The following is a 22,519-nucleotide window of genomic DNA, read 5'->3' as shown; positions in this document are numbered from 1 at the left end:
TAGCCAGCTAGGTAGATTTATTGACAAAAATGGAAAAAGAATCATTTTCCAAACGTTGATACTCTTCTCAATTTCAAATCCTAAGTTGTAAAAATGTAAATTCCTAATTGTACCTCTCTCACTCATTTTCTCTCCCATTTTTGAAATGCATTTGGCACATACTAGGTGCAGATTTTCATATTCAATCTCGTAGACACTTTCATCGACACCAATCTTCTTAATTATTAGCAAATCAAGATCAATTTGAAAACATGTTTTGCGTATTTTTATTTTTTATTTTATTTTATTTTTAATAGCTAAATCTACCCGAACAATCCTGAGCATGGCTTCCTCGTCATAGTACCAAATGTTTAGATGTATTATCTTATTATCTTATAATATTAAAAGATATAAATAATTTATCATTTATAAAAAATCTTTTTTTATTTTAAATTGATCGATTTCTAGTTTTGTTTGACCGATTTATTCGATTTTCGAACAGTTTTTAATCAAATAATTTTGATTTAATAACCAAATCGTATAGTCAAATGGTTTTCGATCTATGTGGTCTAATTTTGAGAATATTGATTAAAACACATTTATGTTGAAAAAAAAGACATTTATGATTTATGTAACATCCTTTGCAGATGTGAATCAAAAGACAGTGTAACTAAAGTAGACAACAATTAAAGAAAACCAATATTCTGGTGTTCTCCCTCTTCTCCTTACTACTGCACCTTCCGCCACCGAAAATCTTGTTTAGTTTCAGAAATTTTTAATTTAGGCAAAATTTCCAGAGAGAGTGAGGGTCACAATGTTGAACTCGTCGTCGATAACCTATTCAGCCTTTATCCGGACCTGCTAAGCCCAGACGGAGTCTCACCGAAGGAGAGCTCGTCGGCCGCCTCGCCTGTCGGATCTACTGCGACTCGGCGGACATCACTTCCATTACCAAAACCCCCTCGTTCTCTTGAAATATTTTGACCGTTTTACCCTTCCGAAAGCATGGCAGAGAAACAGGTCATCATAGTCGTCGAAAGCACCGCTGCTTTGGGACCCTATTGGGATACAATTCTCGTGGATTACATTGACAAGATCATCAGGTTCCTTGTCTCTGTTCCTTATAATGTTTTGTTTGTCTCTCTACTTAATCACAATTAGGGTTTCGTATTATTGTCTGGATTTGAGTATTTTATTACCATGTCTCAGAGTTGATTCTGGTTGATTGTTAATCCCGTTTTCCGCTTTTGATTTTCTTGCTTTTTAGTTGTTGATTAATGGATGGTTCTTTTATGTATTTGGTTCCTTTTCGAGAGAGAGTGAAGCTATGGGTAACTGGTTTATGAGACTGGAGTTAGTTTTGAAGTCTCACATCGAGTAAGAATGAATTAAGTGAGGCAATATGATATGGAGCGTTCAGATTAATTGCTTTAGGGCTTGTTGTCATGAGTTGGTGTCGTGGTGAAGTACAACATTAGCTTAAAATGAATTAAATGGGGAGTAAATGACATGGAGAAGCCCACAATCCCATTGTCTCAAGGGTGTTTTTTTTTTTTTTTTTTTTTTTTAATATTCGTCTTCGGAGTTGTCCAGAGGTTTATGCAGTATCTTTTATTGCTTGAGGGTTTTGATCAGCTTTATCGTGTGGCAATGATGGGCTATTCGTTTGCATGTTCCTTTTACGTTTAGTTCCATGAAAGTTTACAATAGTTTGTTTGCTTGTGTCATAATATTTGGTTTGCTTGACTCCCATATAGCTTTTACTGTCTAGGCATAGAAGTTCTTTCGAATGTCTTGCAATAATTACAGTTTAGGTAATTTTCAATGGAGAATCAAATGTGGTTTCATGGTAAGAGTGGCATGAGGCAAGGAGATCCTTGATCCTATTTCTTGTTCACTTTAGTGGTGGATCTTAGTTGCTTGACCTCTAGAGCAGTGACAACTGTGTCAAATTTAGTGGTGTCAATGTCAGGTTTTAAAGGTATTATAATATCTGATTTGCTGTTTACTAATGACACATGTTCTTAGAAAATGATAAGAGATAACTTTTTGAATTCCCCCCTAAATTTATGTTCTGAGTTGTCCTTTGGATCGAAGATTCAGGATTTTGCTCTTCTAAAGTGCAAAAGTAAGGGGCTAAACATCACTAGATTATTTAATGGGTTGCACTTGCAGTGGAAAGTATTGATTCAATGGTGTATATCTTCTCACTTTTGAACTTATGATTTTGTGCACTTTAGAGGAAATCCAACAATCTATCTGTATTAAATCGGTGTAGCTGGTATTATATTGGTCTGCTCCTACTAAGGTGCAGGCAGATTGTTTAGCCATTATTGAGGACATAGATTGATGTTGTTTCTTACCACAGGGTTTTTCTTTCCCTTGATTATTTTTTCTCTCTCCTTGTGCTTTTCTGGCTCCCTTTTGTGCGGTTTGTGGGGTTTCTTATATCACCTGAGTTGTTATTCCCTTTCTTCTGTACCTAATAAAATTTAGTTTAACTCAAGATTTCGAAATGTTGAGACTTTTTGTTCCTCTAAAGATAGCTTAGATGCAAAAGTAGTTTTATTTTATTCGAATATGTAAGAGAATCTACAAAAGAGGTTAAGCATACTTTCTTGGAGAAAGATCTTCTAAAGTGAGGAGATTGGTAAGTGAGAAAGTGAAGAGTTAGTCAATATTGAATTTGTAACTTTTATCACATGTGAGCCACACTACTTTGATTCAAAGGGTGATTAGACCCTCACTTTTTCACTTTACCAATTTCCTCAGTTTAGAGGATCTTACCATATTTGCATATATACAAAAGTCTTAAAAGGCTTAGCCTGGATCCCTTAAATATCAAGTCATTCTTTTCCATTCAAACAAATCAATAGGTAGCATAGGTAGATAGTATGTGTGCATACCGAGCTTCCTCTTCCCCCCGTGTCAAAACCCAAATAAATTGTTCCAAAGTCACAAATTCATGAAACAAAATATATATATTTTAGTTTATTGTTCACTTTTGAATTAGGCTTTTGGATAACCATTCAAGTAAAGGGTGTCAATGTTAGATAATTTTTCTAGTGTGGCAATACATGATTAGATATTCTTTTAGATTGATGAGACATACAAATGAAATCCTTTTTATTTTATTTGAACATTTTGAGTGGAAGTGGTCGATAAATAATGCCAAAGAAAGATTGGCGGTGTCTGATCGGAACCAAATATGACTCATTTATCAGTCTTGTAGTTATTTAATGTTTTCGGAGTTGACATTTTATGTTATAACTTAAAATAGCTAGGCTTGTTCCTCGCCAGCTTAAGATTGTGGTATTCGATAGAATTCACGTTTTGCCTTAGTGGTTTATAATATCATTTTCAGTATACTCCTTTGCGTGGATTTTAAGTTACTTTAAAGGTTACACATCATAGGTTACATGATTGACACATTTCGCCTGTTGTGGTTTTGTTGCAGGTCTCTTGTTGGAACTGACTCCACTGGCCAGGTATATCATTTTGGTTTGACTAAAATTTCACAATCTTTAAAAAGGGAAAAAAAGAAGAAAAATTAAACTATGTATTATGGAGAATAAATGAACTAGCAAATGTAATTACAACAAGAAATAGCAAAGAAATAGTAAAATGTGTATGGTACTTCACGAGGCCATTCCTTTCCCACTGTTACACTTGGAGATGCCACAACTCTAGATTATAGTCTGTGATGCACACCGAATGGAATATTTATTCATTGCAAAAGCAGCAAATTGATGCTTTCATCCTTGCCACATTATTCAATGCTTTGAACAGTACTTTTAAGTTTTGTTTTGATTAAATTTTCTAAACTTATTGCTGGATTTTCGTTTATGTTCCCAGTTACCTCATAAAATTGATTTTCTCTTAATCATGTTTATATTATTGTGTGCATTTCTTCGGCCCAATGGAAGTTAAAGTATTCCTTTAATCATGGCCAATTTTGATCTTGCGGTTGGTCTATTGATTTTATTTTCCCATTCATTTGCAGAAGCCTTCTGTATCCAACGTTGAGTTTGCCCTAGCCACCTTCAATACTCACGGATGTTATTCTAGTAAGGGTTGATAATTTTTTTTTTTTTTTTTTTTTTTTTTGTGTTCAGTGAATAATGTCTGTTTAAAAGCTGCTTGTTAACTTTCTGCCGAATTATAGAATTAATCATGATGATGAATTGATGATGATGATGCTTCTTCTTCTTAACCCCATGTTACATTTTCAAATAAACACGTAGCTAACAAAAAAAGAAAGTAAAAAAGAAGAGGAAAACATGCAACAGTCTTTAAAATTTCAGCATTTTGTTTTCTTGCCTCAATAAAAAGTTAAACTAGAAGACGGAAGTCCTTGTTTTCTTCTCATCAATCCCTGTTAGCAATGAAAATAATTGCATATGAAATGAGCAGCTGCTTACATAGGCATCATTAAATGCAGGTGTCCTCGTGCAACGGACTGGCTGGACAAGAGACCCCGATATTTTCTTCCTCTGGCTATCAGCGATACCCTTTACTGGTGGTGGTTTTAATGATGCAGCAATTGCTGAAGGGCTTGCTGAAGCTCTGATGGTACGTATGCTGTATACTATAGTTTCCTTTTTGTGTTCTGTCACTTTCCATTTGATAGGTGTATATATTTCTGATCTTGATTCATCATCTTTATTGTGTTTTGTTTTACTCCTAATATGGATAAATATGTCTACATATCTATGTGTGAGGACATGCTGGATAACAGTTTTTAACCAATTTCTAGTAATTGATTGCACCGTGAACTAATAGTGATATTGTTCAGTTTAAATGTTTAATGTACATGAAGCAGAGAGTAAAATGTAAGATAGATAAAATGAAATACAACTACAGTGAAGATAGATTATTAACTTTTAACGTGTTAGGTGAAAAATATATTGCTTTCTAAATGCATTTTATAGTCTTATTAAAATTCAATAATTCATAAAATTCGTAAAACTTGATTGCAAATATATTGATTTAAATGATTAATTATTGAATGCATATGCAGCATTCTTATTTTATTTAGCAATAATTTCTTAAAATAAAAGAATATTGACTTCTTGAGGTTTAATATGTTATTTAGAATTATTAAATATATTCTACTTTTATCTATGGATTTTATTCTGAAAGTCAATTTAACTTTATTCATTTCAGAACAATTTTAATTAAGTTTTGAGAAAAGCGATGTAATTTCTCATTGAATAGAATCTTATGAATTGAAACATCAATTGTATGTTTGGTTTTTATGCATGAAGCTTTATGTTTGGTTTCTATGCATGAAGCTTTATTTATTGTGATGTATTTTTTGCAATTATGCAATCAAGGGTTGTCATATTTTTTCTTCTCTTTTTTGATTTCTTTTATTTATTTTTTCCTTTCCCTCCTCTCTTTAATGTTCAATTAATGCACATAGATTGATAGACATCTTTGGAAGAATGCCTTGGTTGCACATACGTTTAATCGTAAAGGCTTCAACAATTTCAGTTTCATTTCATACTCTGTATTTTTGCAATTATGTAATCAAGGGTTGTCACGAGACCCTGTTATTTATGAGCTTTATGGGCATCTCTATTGATCCTCTTACCCCAATGTGCGAATGTCTAGATGTTCCCAAGTTCTCAAGATGGTGGGCCCAATCAGCAAAATGTGGACATGCACAAGCATTGTATCCTTATAGCAGCAAGTAATCCTTATCCACTGCAGACACCAGTTTATGTTCCAAGACTGCCCAACATAGAGCAGAGTGAAACCATTGACTCAGATGCAGGGAACCGTTTATATGATGCTGAAGCTGTAGCTAAAGCATTTCCTCAGGTACTTATTGCGTTATTTGTTTATTTACATCTACTGTTTTAGTAACACACTTCTTGTTGCTATTGTTATGATTATTTATTTATTTATTTATTGTCTTTCTGCTGTTAATCTTTGTTCTGATGGAATGTGATCTTCTGCATGCAGCTTTCTGTTTCTCTGTCAGTCATCTGTCCAAAACAACTTGCAAAAATTAAAGCCATCTACAATGCGGTAAGGATGACATAGCATGGGTGTACTGTAATCATAATCTGTCCTTTATAAACTAAATCAATCATGAGTCTTAACTTTAGACTAATATAAAACATCAAGATGGTCTGCTTTCTAAACTAAAATTAGAGAGAATCAATAGTATAATTACAATATCAACTAATATTCCACATTTCGAAATGCACACTTCCTTAGTTATTGTCACTGCTTTCCATTTTGAGCACCGAATTGATCTCTTACAAAAGATCCTTAGTCCAGAGCAAATACATGTGCTGATGGCTAGATTTTTTAATTTTACCAGAGTTTTCCTCTTTTGTGATTTGAGCAGACCTGATTAAATTAAGAAAGTGTTTTCTCCTGTGTGAATTTGTTTGATGTTTATTTTATTTCTTTGGTATTGGAGGGGAAGCGTAACAATAGAGCAGCTGATCCACCAGTTGATGTCAAAGTTAGTCATTTCCTTGTTTTAATATCAGAAAGTTTCAAGGAAGCACGCGCTGCTTTGAGTCGATCTGGGGTAACAAGCGTGCCTTCAAATCAGAGTCCTGTTAAAGTAGATGCAGTTTCTGGCATACCTGTTACAGGCGCACCACCGACTTCTATGCCATCAGGTATTCAGGATTCAATTAGCACTGAAAACTACTTTGCTTTCTGTAGTTATATTTCTTGTCTATCATGTCACATACATAATTTTAAAGAACAACTAGATAAATCATAATACATATATCTAAAATTTTACTCTAATTCATTGATGTGGGGGCAAGGATAAAATTAGTCAACTATGGATCTGTTACTCAGAGGTTTCTGAGTTAGCTTTGGATCATCACTTCTTCATATTAGCAGTACCAGTTCAATTTTATAGATCAAATGGATCTGGATACCCTTTATACATTATCTACATCTAAAGAAAAAAGATAGGTTAAATTCTCCGTCAATATAGTATGCACTGTCTTCTCTGTTTGGTCGACAAGATCAGTCTGAATTTCTTGCCTTATGTATGCCATGTTTAAATAAATGGGCATCAGTTAATAACAATCTTAAGTGGCTTGGTTGTTCTTTTGGTCTTGTGGTTGAATATCTAGTATATTTATCATGATATTTCTATGAATTTTCAGTGAATGGATCTATCCCAAACCGTCAACCAATTTCTGGTGGGAATGTGGTCCCTGCTACCGTGAAAGTGGTAAACTTAACATACCATTAAGTTTATAGAATTATATCTATAGTATGGTATTGTTTTCAGTTTTTCTTGCTTGTTTTTCAAGTGATCCTAGATACATATAATACTTCTACAGGAGCCAATTCCTGTAACAACAATGGTACCTGGACCTGGATTTCCTCATAATTCATCAGCTCCTCGTGCTACTGCTAATAATCAAGGAGTACCAAGCTTGCAGACATCTTCTCCATCTTCTATGACTCAAGATATTATGACAAGTAATGAAAATGCACAGGATACAAAGCCTACCGTATCCATGTTGCAGCCCATGAGACCAGTGAATTCTGCTCAGGCAAACATGAACATTTTGAACAAAGTGTCTCAAGCACGACAGGTGATGAATTCTGCTGCATTAGGCAGTGGAACCTCTATGGGAATTCAGTCAATGGGTCAGACTCCTGTTGCCATGCATATGTCAAACATGATATCCAGTGGGATGGCTTCTTCTATACCTGCACCTCAAAATGTATTTTCATCTGGACAGTCGGGAATAACATCAATCTCAAGTTCTGGACCTCTTAATGGTCCTGCACAAGTTGCACAAAACTCAGGTCTCAGTTCGATAGCTTCAGCCACTTCTAATATGACTGGAAGTCCAAATATTGGGATCTCACAACCAATGGGTAATGTTCAAGGTGCTGTCAGTATGGGACAGCAGGTACCAGGTATGAGCCAAGGAAACCCTTCGGGAGCGCAAATGGTGCAAGGTGGAGTCAACATGAACCAAAATATGATTAATAATGGCCTTGGTCCATCAGTTGTCTCTTCTGGAACTGGCACAATGATTCCTACTCCAGGAATGTCTCAACAAGTCCAACCAGGCATGCAGCCGCTTGTGAACAACAATGCAGCTGCTAATATGTCTTTGCCACAACAGACATCAGGTGGTATGCAATCCACACAATCCAAATATGTGAAGGTCTGGGAGGTATGCCCATTACCCCGTTTTCATTTTAGCGAGTTTTTTCCTCTTTTTTCTTGTAAATTTCAGTATATATAGTGTGGAATAAATAATTTCATTTTATTTAGAAATAACCAAAAAAAAATTTTCCATTTTCTATGTGAAAACCATTTTCTTCTCACGAAAAGGAATAAATAGTATCTTTCTTATAATTTGCATTAATTGTTGTAATCATTATCCATATGGTGGGCATTTTGAAGATTTTAGTTTGTATCTTTCAATGCTATGGTGTTTAAGTGCAATTGAGTGTAAGACAAGTAATTCACACATCTTAATTCCTTAGTTCTTTGTAATCACCTTAAATAGCATGCAATATCTTTTCATATGTCAACAAAGATTCACAGTGATATTTACAAGGTCTAAACTACTATATCAAAGTTATTATATTTATGTTGTTTCTAGTTGCGGCTGATTACCAATAAAGAGTAAATACCCAATACAGTCCCTCTGTCAATTTTCACAAAGGACGATGCGGTCCGTAACCAAAAACAAATGAGTCAATGACCCCTAACCATTCGCTTTTGAGACATACCTATCCTTTTTCACCCAAGAATATATAGAATGTAAGATCAGCACGAGGAAGAGAAACACTAACATAGAAGTAAAAATTAGAAAAAACACCCTACCGCAAGTAAAGAGATTTAAGTTTCTTGGATACATTATATAGGATAATAGAAAAATCGAAGAGGATGTAGACCATAGGATTCAAGCGGGTTGGTTAAAGTGGCGGAGTGTGTTTGATATTGTGACAAAAAAGTACATCTAAAACTTAGACTAGATATGTTATTTGGATTGGAGTGTTGGGTGGCAAAGGTTGAGTTGCTTGATATCGGGCGGTGGTGGAAAGTTTTTGGATTTCACTTTAGCTTTATTGTGCTTTGGTCAAAATTTAATAAGTGAAATTTTTGCAGGGAAGCTTATCTGGGCAAAGGCAAGGGCAACCTGTATTTATCACTAAACTTGAAGTATGTTTATCCCTATAGTCTTTTCCATCTCATTATGGCAGTTGATGTAATTTTTTGGCATCTGGCTTCTTATTCACTTCGATTTTTAAACCTGATGTATAATTTTTGTCATACAGGGTTACAGGAATGCTTCTGCCTCTGAGACGTAAGTTCTTGAATTTGCTCTCTCTTCCCCGAATACTATTGTCCTTCATATTTTACATCCCGGCGTTGAGTTCCTTTTGAACTTTAAACTGAATTTTTAAAGAAGTCTTTACAACTTCATCCTGCACTTTATTTCATCACAAGTATTGAGTTTATCGGGGAAATATGTGGAAGACCATATGTTTACTAATAACACCCTCAAGCTGATATCAATGTAATATCAGTTTTAAGGAAGAAAAGAAAAAAGAATTGGAATTGCAAAAACTGGAAGAAATCCAAATTAGAGCACTATAGAAGCTCTCTCCCTAAGCCTATTCTCAAATGGATGCCTTCCTCCTAAGCTTCTTCCGTCAGCCCTCTAATTTAATTCCACAAATAGCTTCTCATGCCAACTCCGGAGAATTGGTTACAGTTCATGCACCCACTACTTCCTATCTAAATGTGTATTGCTTCCATTTACCTGTTATTTCCATACACTATTAATATGTAGGTACCTAAAATACTCCCCGCTTAGAGAATCACTTTGTTCTCAAGTATTTTAACTACGGGGAATAATACAACAACAACAACAAAGCCTTGTTCTATTAGGTGGGGTCGGCTACATGGATTAAATGATGCTATTGAACTCTATCATTTATCATGTCTATAGAGGGACAGTTTTCACATAGATCTCGTTTGACCACCTCATGGATGATCTTCTTAAGTCTTTTTCTGTCTTTCATTTCTTGTTCATCTTCCATCTCATCCACCTTCTTGACTAGGTGTTCTGTCGATCTTCTTTTCACATGTCCAAACTACCTGAGACGCGATTCTATCATTTTTTTTAAAATAGGTGCTATTTCAACTCTCTCTTATATCTTCATTCCTTATTCTATCAAATCGCGTATAACCACTCATTCATGTCAACATCTTCATATCTGCCACATTTAACTTATGTTCGTGTTCCACTTTGGCCGCCCAACATTCTATACCATAAAGCATAGCCGGTCTGATAGCAGTGCGATAGAATTTATCTTTAAATTTTAAAAGTTTGTCATATATAAAATCAGACGCACTCTGCTATTTTGACCAACCTGCTTGGATCATATGATTTACGTCCTGTTCAATCTCTCCATTATCTTGTATGATGTACTTAAGATATTTAAAATTTTTAATTTTTCGTAAGATCTTTTCTCTAATATTCACCTCTGTATTAAGGTTTTACCTTCGGCGACCGAATTTACATTCCATATATTCTGTCTTATTATAACTTATGTGCAGACCATACACTTCTATAGACTTAAGGATGATCCCTGGTGCAATCCTATACTAATAGAAAATTCTTCTGTCACACCACATTGAGTCTTCACACTAGTTGTAGTCCCATCATACATGTCTTTAATTGCATGAATATATGCGATCCATACTCTCTTCCCTTCCAAAACCTTCCATAAGACCTCCTTGGCACCCTATCGTATGCTTTTTCCAAATTAATAAACACCATATGTAGATCCCTTTTATTATTATTATATCTCTTCATCATCCTTATTAATAGGTATGTAGCTTTAGTGATGGATCTCCCCGACATAAAACTAAATTGGTTCTCTATTACTTGTGTCTCGTTTCAGCCTCCGTTCTCTCACCCTTTTCCATAACTTCATGGTATGACTCATGAGCTTGATTCCTCTATAATTTTCGTAATTCTGTATATCCCCTTTATTCTTGTAGATAGGTACTAAGGTATTTTTTCTCCACTCATCTGACATATTCTATGACCTTAAAATCTTACTAAAAAGCTTGGTTAACCAACTAATATCTTTCTCTCTAAAGGCCTTCCAAACTTCAATCGGAATATTATCGGGTTCTACTATCCTGCTATTTTTCATTCCCTTCGGAGTGTCTATTACCTTGAAGTCTCGAATCCTTCAATTATAGTTGAAGTTTTGATATTCTTCTCTCATGCATAACCGACCAAGGCTCGGAAGAGTCTTCTGTCTTTCATTAAATAACTTGTAGTAGTAGTTCTTTCACCTTTCATTGATCTTCTCATCTTGAGCCAAAACCTCTCCGTCTTTATCCTTTATGCACTTAACATAATCCAAGTATCTTGTTCTTCTTTCATGGCTTTTTGCAATTTTATATATACATTTTTTCTCTTTCCTTCGTGCCTAAAGACTAGTAGAGACATTCATATGTTTTTGTTCTTGCTTCACTTACAACCACTTTTGTCTCTTTTTTAGCCACCTTATATTTTTCCCAACTATTTGCATTGCGGCACAAATATCACTCTTTAAAGCACTCATTTTTTGCCTTTATCTGTTCTTGTACATTCGTATTCCACCACCAGGACTCCTTGTCTCTCGGTCCTATCCCTCTAGATTTACCAAAATTTTTTTTGCTGTTCTTTTAATAACTTTTGCCATCTCCCTCCACATTTTCTTCGCTCTTCCATCCCCTTCACTTTGTCTCTTCTCCTACCCGTTTTAGGAAGTTTTTTTGTTCCTCACCTTTCATTCGTCACCACCTCGTCCTTGGGTTCTTCGTATGATGTATTTTCTTCAACTTTTGCTCAATGCGAAACTCCATGACGAGCATTCTATGTTGTTAAACTCTCTCCCAGAATAATTTTACAATTAATGCAAAATTTTCGGTCGACTCTCCTCAACAAGAAGTCGATTTAAGAGTTTGTCATGCTACTCCTGTAGGTTATAAGATGTTCGTCTCTCCTTTTAAAACATGTATTTGCAATGAGAAAGTATCCTATGTATCCTGCGGTACATAGCCGGTAAGAGGAGGGTTGTGTTACGTCTTCGACAACCAACATAACAATTTAATCGAATCTTCATGACATGGAACTACAGGGAATAATAATGTGGGAAAAATGTAATGTTCCCAGTTCCTCCGGGGTCCCAAAACTTGAAGAAGTCAGAAGCAAGTGTTCTCACAATCTAGAACATATACATCTTTTAAATAGAGATAGATGGAGACCCAAAATAACCATGGAAAACTGTAAAGGGACATAAAAAGAAATTGATTAATCTGGCTAATCCCTTTTGCTGTGTTTGGAATGAGATAGAGACAGATATACAAAACATAGTGTCTCTGTTTCTTTTTTTCATAATGAAGTAAATACAAGACAAAACAAACATTTAGAAGTCCCTTTGGCCTGATCTTCTTATGCTCACCATCTTCAATTGATACCAGACCACCACCACCACCAGCATTCCTCTTCCACCGCTGTTCACCAAGAATGAACTATCCAAACAAAAAATCACACTTACTATCACCATCTTCCACCACCATTTTTCACCAAAAATCAGCAATTCAAACGAAAATTATAAGAACAATTTTATTCTAACATAAATCTTATTTATTTCTTGAAATTCCAGAACAAATCCAATAATATCAAAAAATTGATCAAGAAACAAAGAGAACAGAGTCAAGTGAAAGATTGTGAGAAAGAAACAAAGAAAACTTAGCCAGTGGCATTCTGTCACTGATGCCAAGAAAAACCAAGTGACATGTTGTGTGGTGGTTCTGTAGCCACTGCTTACAGATCATCTTGAATCCCTCTCTCCCTTACTGGTCTGCTCACCCTTCTCCCTCTCCCTGTCCGTCATAGATCTGCTCATAGAGAAACCAGCGACACTGCTGCCTGAGAATCTGCTGCCACTGCAGTTACAGACAAGGGAAAATATGGAACCATGGTGGTCATGTCCGATGAGACAGTGAAGAAGCTTATGCCTAGTAGTACTACTAGACATTTTTAGGAAACAATGAAATTTAGGAAACTCTGTTGTAGGTCTTATGGATCTAATAATATCTTCGTCAAAGTAGGTCTTTAGGTGTCATGCTTTCTGCGATCAGTGAAGCTTAGAGAGTGCCATGCAAATTTAAGTTTTGCTTGTTTGATTAAATCGTCATAAAAAACTTATTTTCAATAATTTACTGACCGATCACTTTTGGTTGTCCCAGGCTTGCAGCAAACTGGCCCCCGGTAATGCAAATCGTTCGGCTTATATCCCAAGACCACATGAATAACAAGTTAGGCTTCATTTAACTTATGTTTTGCTTGCGCATTTTCACGTCTGTAGGTGTATCTTACCTTTTAACATTTTCTATGCGAATTTTTTTTATTTAAAACTGTGACATTAGGCAATACGTTGGAAAGGCAGATTTCCTAGTTTTTCGGGCGATGAACCCACATGGTTTTCTTGGTCAGCTGCAGGAGAAGAAGCTGGTAAGTTTTGCTTTCAAATATTAGTGAATGTAGCGACCTTCTAAGGCCTAGGAAATCAAGAAATATCTCATAATATAATATCGTAATTGTATCTCTAAAATATTAGTGTTAATATCATGAATCATGTCTTAGGATTAGTTTCCATCATTCTTTTTATTGCATGATTTGCCTTTATTTATGATCTAGATAGTTAACTTGTTATAATGACTTTCAGATCTCACAAATTTCCAAATTTAAACCATGCCAATAGATCTAGACCACTAATTTCATAACTTTTGGATAGGAACTTATATTTGGTGTGATTTTTCTTCCCTCTTATTTTGATTTCAGTGTGCGGTTATCCAATTGCCATCCCAGACGTTGCTGCTATCTGTTTCCGACAAAGCTTTCCGCTTGATTGGGATGCTTTTCCCTGGGGTAACATTTGTTTCCAACCAAATACAAATGGAAAAAACATTTGTTTGTTGAGCTTTGAGCCTTTATTAAGCTTTCAATTGCAAACAGGATATGGTTGTATTTAAACCGCAATTAACCAGTCAGCAGCAGCAACAAATGCAGCAGCAACAGCAGCAACAACACCAACAATTGCAATCAGGACAGCATCTTCCACAGTTGCAACAACAGCAGCAACTTCCTCACTTGCAGCAGCAACAACTTCCTCAGCTACAACAGCAACAGCCGCAGCAACAGCAACAACAACCACCGCAGCAGCAGCAACTTCCCCAGCTTCAACAGCAGCAGCAGCAACTTCAACAGCAGCAACAGCATCAACAGCTGCAACAACAGCTTCCTCAGCAGGTCCAGTTGCAGCAGCAGCAGCAGCAACAGCTTCCACAAATCCAGCAACAGCAACACCCCCAACTCTCACAGCTTCAGCCTCAGCAACAGCTTCCGCAGTTACAGCAACTGCAGCAGCATCAACAACTCCCTCAGCAACAACTTGTTGGGGCTGGGATGGGACAAGCATATGTTCAAGGACCTGGGCGGTCTCAGTTGGTTTCTCAGGGACAGGTTTCATCACAAGGAGGAACAAACATGGGTGGAGGAGGGAGCTTCATAAATTAAATGGCTTGAGTTTAGGCATAATTTGTAACAGGGTAGAATGACGCTTAATGATTCATGTAGCTGACCCAAACCAAACAAGGGAAATGTCTTTTGGGGACGCTATTTATATAGGTCTGGTAAGTCTTACTCTTAACCAGATAACATGTTAATAGTATATAACGTAAATTAAGAGCACGTTAGAAAGTTATTTGGAGGGTAATGTTAGCTGCTAAGTTGACTTGAAAATCGTGTTAATTATGAACCTAATTGACAGCAAATATTAGATGAACAATCTTCACAAATAATGCACAAAATGTAAATGTCACTCATTTTTTGTTTTTTCTTGGACATGGTGAATGTTCCGCCTTAAATTTTTGGCCTGTCTATGTGTCTTTATTATGTTAGGAAGAAAGACCGTTGTTCCAAGGTCTTTTTTGAGTTTGCAACTTATTCGCTCAATTTTTACATAGTCCCAAGTTTGAATAAGAGAGATTGGTTGTGTTAGGCTTTGGATGGTAATATAAAATTTTATGGAACCTTCATGACATGAATCAAATATAATATGGTGCTAAAGCTACGTCGTCCTTCACAAGACTGTAAAGGGACATAAAAATAAATTGATTAATCTGGCTAATCCCTTTTGCTGTGTTTGGAATGAGATCGAGACAGAGATACAAAACATATTATATGGCTTCAATACGATGTAAAAGGAGTAAGGGCCATTGCATTGATGTCATTTATTGGGAACAAACAAGCGTAATTAAGTTAATTCACAAAATGTAAAGATAAATGCAACAAAAAGTTGCGGTTTGAGACATGTAATATAAGTACTTAGAGGAAAATATATGGAAGTGGTAGATACTATGAGAAGGAAAAAAAATTAATATAATATGCCTATAAGAAATGAAGTGTGTGAGAGCAAAGGCAAAGGAGTTGGATACCTCTAATTTTAAGTTTTGGGATAAAGAAATGATGAAAAATAGCAATAGGTAGGCATTCACATGGATAACTAGTGGAAGAAGGATGTTATGAATGCTAAAAGGATGGACAAATGCATCATTGCAATAAAACTTGTTGCGGAGTCCGAGGCCTTTTATTTGATTAGGGCCTTTGCCCCACAAGTTGGTTTGGAATAACACCATAAGATAAGGTTTTGAGAAGACAAAAAAACATTTAATCTAAGATATGTCATAGGAAGATAAAATTTTCTATCGGGGTCATGGTTTTATAGTTGTCAACACCATGGATAAAATTATCTTGGACTCTTCAATTTTTGATCTTATAAAAAAAAATTGGTTTAAAAAGAAATACGAACATCTCATAATTTACAAGCGTAAGGAGATAAAACTGTTAAATTGATTTTCTTTTATTAAGGAGGGTTGACCAAAAATTTTGCACTAATTATAAAATTATTCTGATAAGTTTGAGCTTTGGACTATGAATTATTCTAATAAGTTTGAGCATTGGATTATGGATTATCTAATCGAAGGAAGACTCTGCCAAAATTTTTAAAGTATCTTATTGGTGCTGTGATAAGGCATGAGGTGGATGCCCATTAATGTTTGGGCGGCTAACTTTTTCAAGTGAAAAGTTTAGATTATCAAAGGAAGACTGAAATTAATTCATTTACCTTTTATATGCATATAAATAGGAGGTTAAGCCTCAGGCAAACAACATATAAGCAATAAACAATTCTCTCTCTTTTATGTTGCAATACTTCTCTCTCTTTATATTTCTTTATATTTGTTACCTCTTCCTTATTTATTTATTTAGTTATTTTATAACACGTTATCAGCACGAAACTCTAACAATATTTTAAGAAGACTTCAGGTAACAATTTTTTTTATTATGTCAAAACTCTTTCATCTTGAATATAATGCTTTTGATATATTTGGAAATAATTATTTATCATGAATACTAGATGCTAAAATCTATCTTGATTCAATGGATCTTGAAGATACCATTAATGCTGAAAATAATACATTCCAGAAGAATAAAGCCAAAGCCATATTTTTTTCCCTTCGTCGTCATCTTGAAGTATGATTGAAAAATGAATATCTCACATTAAAAGATCCTGCAGATCTGTGGAAAGATCTTGAAGAAAGGTACAATCATGAGATACTTCCTCAAACCCGATATGTTAGGGAAAATTTTGTCGACCTTCTATGTCTCGAATGTTCTCCTACAGCAGCAGTATCGAGAAAAAAAATTTAAAAATATTCTGAGTTAATTTCTTGCTTTCTTGTTACTGAACGCAACAATGAGTTACTCTTTAAGAATCATGAAGCGCGCCTAATTGGCGCCGCCCCATTTCCTGAAGTAAATGCGGCAAATCATTACCCCAGAAAAGGTAAATGACAAGGTTTTAGTAGCAAGAAAAATTATGGAAGGAAAAAGGATTATGTTCACAAAGGATCTCACCAGAAGTGGGATAAAGAAAGAAACAATGGGCAAAGTAAATCAATTGAGGATAAATGCTTCCGTTGTGGTGGAAAGGGCCATTGGTCACGTACCTGTCGTACCCCAAAGCACCTAGTTGATCTTTATCAAGCATCCTTAAAAAAGGATGACAAAGGAAAAGAAACAAATTTTGTTTCAAATGATGAAAATTCCACCACTCATTATGATGTATCTAATTTCTTTAAGGATTCTGAAGGAAATATTGGCTATTTGATCAATGATGGAATAGTTTGATATATGTATGTGTTTGTTAAGTATTCATGTGAATAATTTTTCTGTGCATGTACTTCTACTCATTTTATTATTATTATCATTTGTTTTTTAAGAAAAATGGTAAGGACATATTCTGAAGATATTTGCCTTGTGGATAGTGCAAGTTCGCACACTATTCTTAAAAGTGATATATATTTTATTCATCTTGTGCCAAAAGAAGAGTATGTTAATACTATTATTGGCTCAAGCAATGTGATAGAAGGCTCCGGAAGAGCTATAATTTTGTTTCCTGGAGGAACAAAATTTGTAATAAATAATGCACTATTATCTACCAAGTCTCTGAGGAACTTGTTGAGTTTCAAAGATATTCGCCGAAATGGATATCATATTGAAACAATGAATGAGGAAAATCATGAGTATTTATTTATCACAACTCATGATTTAAATAAAAAGGTTATATTAGAAAAGTTACCCTCACTTTCATCTGAATTGTATTATACCAAGATTAGTGCAATTGAATCACATGCCATTGTAAACCAGAAGTTTACTAGCCCAAATGAATTCATAACTTGGCATGATAAATTGGGTCATCCGGGAACAACCATGATGAGGAGAATTACTGAAAACTCTCATGGACATTCACTAAAGAACCAGAAGATTCTTAAATCTAGTGAATTTTGTTGTGCTGCATGTTCTCAAGGGAAGTTAATTTTAAGGCCATCACCAGTAAAGATTGGATTTGAGTTCCTTGAATTCCTAGAAAGGATTCAAGGTGATATATGTGGACTTATTCATCCACCATGTGGATCTTTTAGGTATTTTATGGTCTTGTAAGACGCATCTTCGAGATGGTCACATGTGTGCTTATTATCTTCTCGCAACCTGGTGTTTGCGAGATTACTGGCTCAAATTATTTGATTAAAAGCACAATTTCCAGAAAATCCAATAAAAGCAATTCGTATTGATAATGCTGGTGAATTTACTTCCCAAGCTTTTGATGCTTATTGTATGGCTAATGAAATAAGTGTTGAACATCCAGTAGCTTATGTTCACACACAAAATGGGTTAGCAGAATCACTTATTAAACGCCTCCAATTGATTGCTAGACCCTTACTTATGAGAACAAATCTCCCAACTTCGGTTTGGGGCATGCTATTTTACATGCCGCAGCACTTATTCGTTTGAGACCAACGAGTTACCATAAGTTCTCTCCTATGCAATTAGCTTTTGGCCAGTAGCCAAATGTTTCCCATTTAAGAATATTTGGGTGTGCGATATATGTTCCCATTGCACCACCTAATCGCACCAAAATGGGATCCCAAAGAAAATTGGGAATATATGTTGGATATGATTCTCCCTCTATAGTGAGGTATCTTGAGATACAAACTGGAGATGTATTTAAAGCCCGGTTTGCGGATTGTCATTTTGATGAATCAAAATTTCTAACATTAGGGGGAGAGAATAAGCTTCCTGAAAAGGAACTTAATTGGAATGCATCATCGTTGATGCATTTAGATCCTCAATCAGGGCAATGTGAACTAGAAGTTCAAAAGATTATACATTTGCAAAGAATAGCAAATGAATTGTCTGATACATTTTCTGATACAAAGAGGATAACCAAATCTTATATACCAGCGGAAAATGCCCCAATTCGAATTGATGTCCCAGTAGGACAAGTAGCCACTGAAGCAAATTCACGCCAGAAGCGTGGCAGGGCGGAAAATGCCCCAATTCGAATTGATGTCCCAGTAGGACAAATAGCCACTGAAGCAAATACACGCTAGAAGCGTGACAGGCCTGTCGGTTCCAAAGATAAAAATCTTCGAAAGAGAAAAGAGGTAAATACTATTTCTGTTAAAAAAGACACAGTAAAGACACCTGCAGTTGTCCAAAATTCTGATATAGTTTTAACGCCAAAAGACGTTCAGGTACCTGAAAATTGTGAAAATGATGAGATCTCGATAAATTATGTCTTTACAGGAGAGAAATGGAACCGAAATAAGACAATTGTCAATGAAATATTTGCATATAATGTGGCATTAAATATCATGCATGAAAGTAAGGATCTTGAGCCAAGATCAGTCGAAGAATGTCGACAAAGAAATGATTGGCCAAAATGGAAAGAAGCCATAAAGGATGAATTAGACTCACTTGCAAAACGTGAAGTCTTTGGACCTGTAGTCCGTACACCAGTAGATGTAAAACCTGTTGGATACCGATGGGTATTTGTGAGAAAACGAAATGAGAAAAATGAAGTTGTGCGCTATAAAGCCCGACTTGTGGCACAAGGTTTTTCACATAGGCCCAGTATAGATTATGAAGAAACGTATTCCCCTGTAGTGGATGCGATAACATTGCGTTATTTGGTCAGTTTATCTGCATATCATAAACTGCATATGCATTTAATGGATGTGGTAACAGCCTATTTATACGGCTCATTAGATCGGGATATCTATATGAAAGTCCCTGAAGGACTAAAGATATCTAAACCATCTAATGAATATTCGCAAGGGTTATACTCAGTTAAATTGTAAAGATCTTTATATGGTCTAAAGCAATCTGGACGAATGTGGTATAATCATCTTACTGAGTATCTGGCCAAAAACGGATTCAAGAATGATGATATCTGTCCATGTGTTTTCATAAAGAAAACTGCATCTGAATTCATTATAATTGCTGTATACGTTGATAATTTAAATATCATTGGGACTCCTAAAGAGATTCCAACAATTATAAAAACTTTAAAAGAAGAGTTTGAGATGAAAGATCTTGGAAAGACTAAATTTTGTCTCGGCCTGCAGATCGAGCATACGAAAAATGGGATCTTTATTCATCAAGTGACATACACAGAGAAGATCTTGAAGAAATTTTATATGGATAAGTCACATCTATTAAGTACTCCAATGATCGTAAGATCTTTGGATGTGAAAAAAGATCCATTCCGTCCTAAAGAAGAAAATGAAGATATCCTTGGTCCTGAAGTACCATATCTTAGTGCCATTGGAGCGCTAATGTATCTTGCTAATAATACGCGACCCGATATATCATTTGCTGTGAATTTACTAGCAAGATATAGTTCCTCTCCAACCAGAAGACATTGGAGTGGAATCAAACAAATCTTTCGATATCTTCATGGAATGGTTGATATGGGATTGTTTTATCCCTATGGATCCAAGTCACAATTAGTTGGCTATGCAGATGCTGGATATTTGTCTGATTCACATAAAGGGAGATCTCAAACAGGATACCTGTTCACATATGGTGGTACAGCTATATCATGGAGGTCCACGAAACAGACCATAGCAGCAACCTCCTCTAATCATGCTGAAATACTAGCGATACATGAAGCTAGTCGCGAGTATTTTTGGCTGAGGAGTGTGATCTAATATATTCTGTCATCATGTGGACTGATTGATCAGAAGATAGCTCCAACTGTCCTGTTTGAAGATAATACAGCATGTATTGCTCAACTTAAAGGCGGATATATCAAAGGTGATAGAACAAAGCATATTTCTCCCAAATTCTTCTTCACTCATGATCTTCAAAATCAAGGGGCAATTGATGTCCAACAAATCCGCTCAAGTGATAATCTGGCAGATTTATTCACAAAGTCACTCCCAAAATATTCTTTTGAAAGATTGGTACATCAGATTGGGATGCGCCGATTTCGAGATATAAAATAATGTCGGCAAGAAGGGGAGACTGTACTCTTTTTTCCTTGGTCAGGTTTTTTCCCATTGGGTTTTTTTTGACAAGGTCTTTAATGAGGCAGTCCCTATCACAAAGGATATTGTACTCTTTTTCCTTCACTAAGGTTTTTTCCCACAGGGTTTTTCTTTAGTAAGGTTTTAACGAGGCATTATCCTGAATGGTCATCCAAGGGGGAGTGTTGTGATAAGGCATGAGGTGGATGCCCGTTAATGTTTGGACGGCTAACTTTTCCAAGTGAAAAGTTTAGATTATCAAAGGAAGACTGAAATTAATTCCTTTACCTTTTGTATGCCTATAAATAGAAGGTTAAGCCTCCGGCAAACAACACACAAGCAATAAACAATTCTCTCTCTCTTCTATGTTGCAATACTTCTCTCTCTTTATATTTATTTATATTTGTTATCTCTTCCTTATTTATTTATTTAGTTATTTTATAATAATTGGCCTAAACTTAAAAAATGTGAGTATCCTCATCTTAAGGGAGACTTGGCTGAATTTTTTAAAAATTAGTTAGATATAGTAAAAAAGTATTTTTTTTAATACTCTATCAATTGAATTCTTACTTAATTCATATTATATTATTATGCTATCATTGTTATATAACAAAAATAATTTTGAATCAGGATACATATTCAAATAGAGTGCCAAAGAGCGATGTGATGGAAAGAGTGTGAATCAGTTGTTGGTGGTTGTATAGGCAGGCCAAGGAAGAGTATTGGTATAGCCTTTGATCTTGGCGGACCATCGCATGCCCCATTCACTACTACACCATGCAGCCACTACTTCGGGGTTACTCCCTTGATTTAGGGGGGGAGGTGGCGGTGGCCTTTTTGCAGGGATTACCACCCATCACGATGATCAATAAACTTCTATTTTATGATGATTTTTGGATAAAAAAACATAGAGTTTATCAATTTATCTTACATTTATTCATAGAAAATGCATAGTTTTATGAATTTTTGTTAATTGTGCTTAATTGTGAAAAACATACTTTTTATGTTTGAAAATTGTCAAATTTAATTCACTTTTATTCCATTTGATGTCTTAATATGTTTATTTGAGTGATTGAAAGTTTAGAAGACAATGATGACTTGAAGAAAGGAAGAAAACACATGCAAAAGTAGACAATTTATGAAGAAATGAAAATTGGAGAATTCCATGGTATATGCATGCCTTGTGCATACGCATCACCTAGAATTTGTGGGTACGCATGGCTTGTGCTTACCCACGAGTAGCAGCACGTGATTTACTTAAGTAAACATGTGGCTCGCGATTTCAGGCCTAATTTTGGCCCAATCCAACTCATTTCTTATGTATTTGAAGTGGCCCAATCCAACTCATTTCTTATGTATTTGAAGGCATGACTCAAGGGGGATCAACTAAGTAGTCATAATAGCACTGCAGAATCATGTTTTAGGCCAATTCTAGAGAAAGAAGTTTCAACTTTTCTCTAAAATTTAGGATTTTTAGTTTAGTTTCTTCTTAGATTTAAGTTTTAATTATTGTTTTAGTGTAGTTTTCTTTACAATTCCTTGTTCTAGTATCTTAATTTGTTTGATTTTACTTGTTAG

General features: G+C 35.3%; 1 protein-coding gene across 1 annotated transcript; it reads left to right on the top strand.

Moving 5' to 3' along the window:
• Positions 1 to 327: 327 nt before the first annotated feature.
• LOC112737979 (mediator of RNA polymerase II transcription subunit 25) lies at positions 328 to 14,935 on the top strand. The gene is made up of 15 exons (XM_025788172.3): positions 328 to 1,082; positions 3,437 to 3,467; positions 3,983 to 4,046; positions 4,421 to 4,551; positions 5,596 to 5,805; positions 5,950 to 6,015; positions 6,416 to 6,623; positions 7,128 to 7,195; positions 7,308 to 8,159; positions 9,104 to 9,157; positions 9,274 to 9,302; positions 13,256 to 13,324; positions 13,436 to 13,520; positions 13,851 to 13,937; positions 14,025 to 14,935. The coding sequence occupies exons 1-15, from the start codon at positions 985 to 987 to the stop codon at positions 14,583 to 14,585; spliced, it is 2,613 nt and encodes an 870-aa protein (XP_025643957.1). The 5' UTR covers positions 328 to 984; the 3' UTR covers positions 14,586 to 14,935.
• The last annotated feature ends 7,584 nt before the right edge of the window (positions 14,936 to 22,519 follow it).

Source organism: Arachis hypogaea, chromosome 13, assembly GCF_003086295.3.
Source record: "Arachis hypogaea cultivar Tifrunner chromosome 13, arahy.Tifrunner.gnm2.J5K5, whole genome shotgun sequence".
In the NCBI taxonomy this organism is placed as follows: domain Eukaryota; kingdom Viridiplantae; phylum Streptophyta; class Magnoliopsida; order Fabales; family Fabaceae; genus Arachis; species Arachis hypogaea.
Note: the sequence above shows the minus strand (reverse complement) of the source record. Positions and strands in the feature narration are given on the sequence as shown.